Genomic DNA, 1,510 nt, shown 5'->3' on the forward strand with positions numbered 1-1,510 from the left:
GCCGGCCCCTGCTCGTGGCAGCCTGCTGTCACCTTCCCTCCTGGCAATGGGGAATGGACTCTCGGACCAGACGCCGATCCTCTCCAGCCTGCCTTCTTTCCAGAGTTTCCACATTGTCATCTTGGGGCTGGACTCTGCTGGAAAGACGACGGTGCTCTACAGACTGCAGTTCAATGAGTTCGTCAACACTGTCCCCACTAAAGGATTTAATACGGAGAAAATCAAAGTGACTCTGGGCAACTCGAAAACGGTCACTTTCCACTTCTGGGATGTAGGTGGCCAGGAGAAGCTAAGGCCGCTGTGGAAGTCGTACACAAGGTGCACCGATGGCATTGTGTTTGTGGTGGACTCTGTCGATGTTGAGAGAATGGAGGAGGCCAAAACAGAACTTCATAAAATTACTAGGATATCTGAAAATCAAGGAGTGCCTGTCCTTATCATTGCTAACAAGCAGGACTTGAGGAACTCTCTCTCCCTTTCTGAAATTGAGAAGATGTTAGCAATGAGTGAGCTGAGTTCTTCGACTCCCTGGCATTTGCAGCCTACCTGTGCAATCATTGGCGATGGACTCAAAGAGGGACTGGAGAAACTACACGATATGATAATTAAGCGAAGGAAAATGTTGAGGCAGCAGAAAAAGAAGAGATGAGTTCTGTTTTGACCTTTCTGTTTTAGAGTAGTTACATGGTCAAAATTTGACGTAAGACAGCTTCCAAACCCAGGCCTGCTCGTTTGGATGCCGTTAAGCTTAGTTAGTTAAACAATCAGTTGCACAACCTTACTGTGTAGAAGGCTGTGCAGTTATGAAACTTTTTTTTTTTCTAGTCTCTTCTGAGTTTTATGGCTCTGCATTATTTCAGAAGCCCTAATAGATGATGTAATACTATCAGGAAATGGATGGATAGGTGGGTATATGTGACATGGATGTCTAAATAGCCAAATAAAATGAGGGTTTTCTGCTTAGCATTGTATTCATATGTTTGAGGGTGCCCTCTGCAAGCAGTTTGCATTGGAGGTGTTCTGTGTTTTTTAAACTTCTAATGCTCGTAAGTGGAGTGTGTAGGTGAACATTATACAGCTTTAAAAACACGTATGAAGCTAGTAACTCATTATTTTGAGAGGCTTTGTTTTATCTTGTTTGGGTATTTCTATGAAAGCTTGGCTACATGTGTAGTTTTTTTTTAATTTGGCACTTTTTGGGATTTAATCATGTTCAGTTCAAATACTTGAAATTTAAGTGCTGTGGATTCTTCAACTGAGAAAAAGAAGACTTTTTGACAAGTAAGAAATGTAAACAACATGCTGGAGCATGGAAAAGTGGTTTCCCAATATATAGCATGTTTTTTTGGTATGTAAGGTTTTTATTTTTTTAGAAGTAGCCATTCATCACTATAATCAGGTTTAAACTATTACTCAAAATTAGTAATTTATTTTTGAATTATTAGTATTATGTCCTCCTACTATCAAATTAAAAGTAAATTAATTGCAGTAAAGGAGCTACGAAGAGCAA

General features: G+C 40.3%; 1 protein-coding gene across 1 annotated transcript; it reads left to right on the plus strand.

Moving 5' to 3' along the window:
• The first annotated feature begins 7 nt into the window (after positions 1-7).
• On the plus strand, positions 8-1,310 carry ARL4A (ARF like GTPase 4A). The gene is made up of 2 exons (XM_010165978.1): positions 8-1,059; positions 1,234-1,310. Exon 1 carries the CDS (start codon positions 47-49, stop codon positions 647-649), a length of 603 nt encoding a protein of 200 aa, XP_010164280.1. The 5' UTR covers positions 8-46; the 3' UTR covers positions 650-1,059; positions 1,234-1,310.
• The last annotated feature ends 200 nt before the right edge of the window (positions 1,311-1,510 follow it).

This window comes from Antrostomus carolinensis, unplaced genomic scaffold (genome assembly GCF_000700745.2).
Source record: "Antrostomus carolinensis isolate BGI_N321 unplaced genomic scaffold, ASM70074v2 scaffold23884, whole genome shotgun sequence".
NCBI lineage: Eukaryota > Metazoa > Chordata > Aves > Caprimulgiformes > Caprimulgidae > Antrostomus > Antrostomus carolinensis.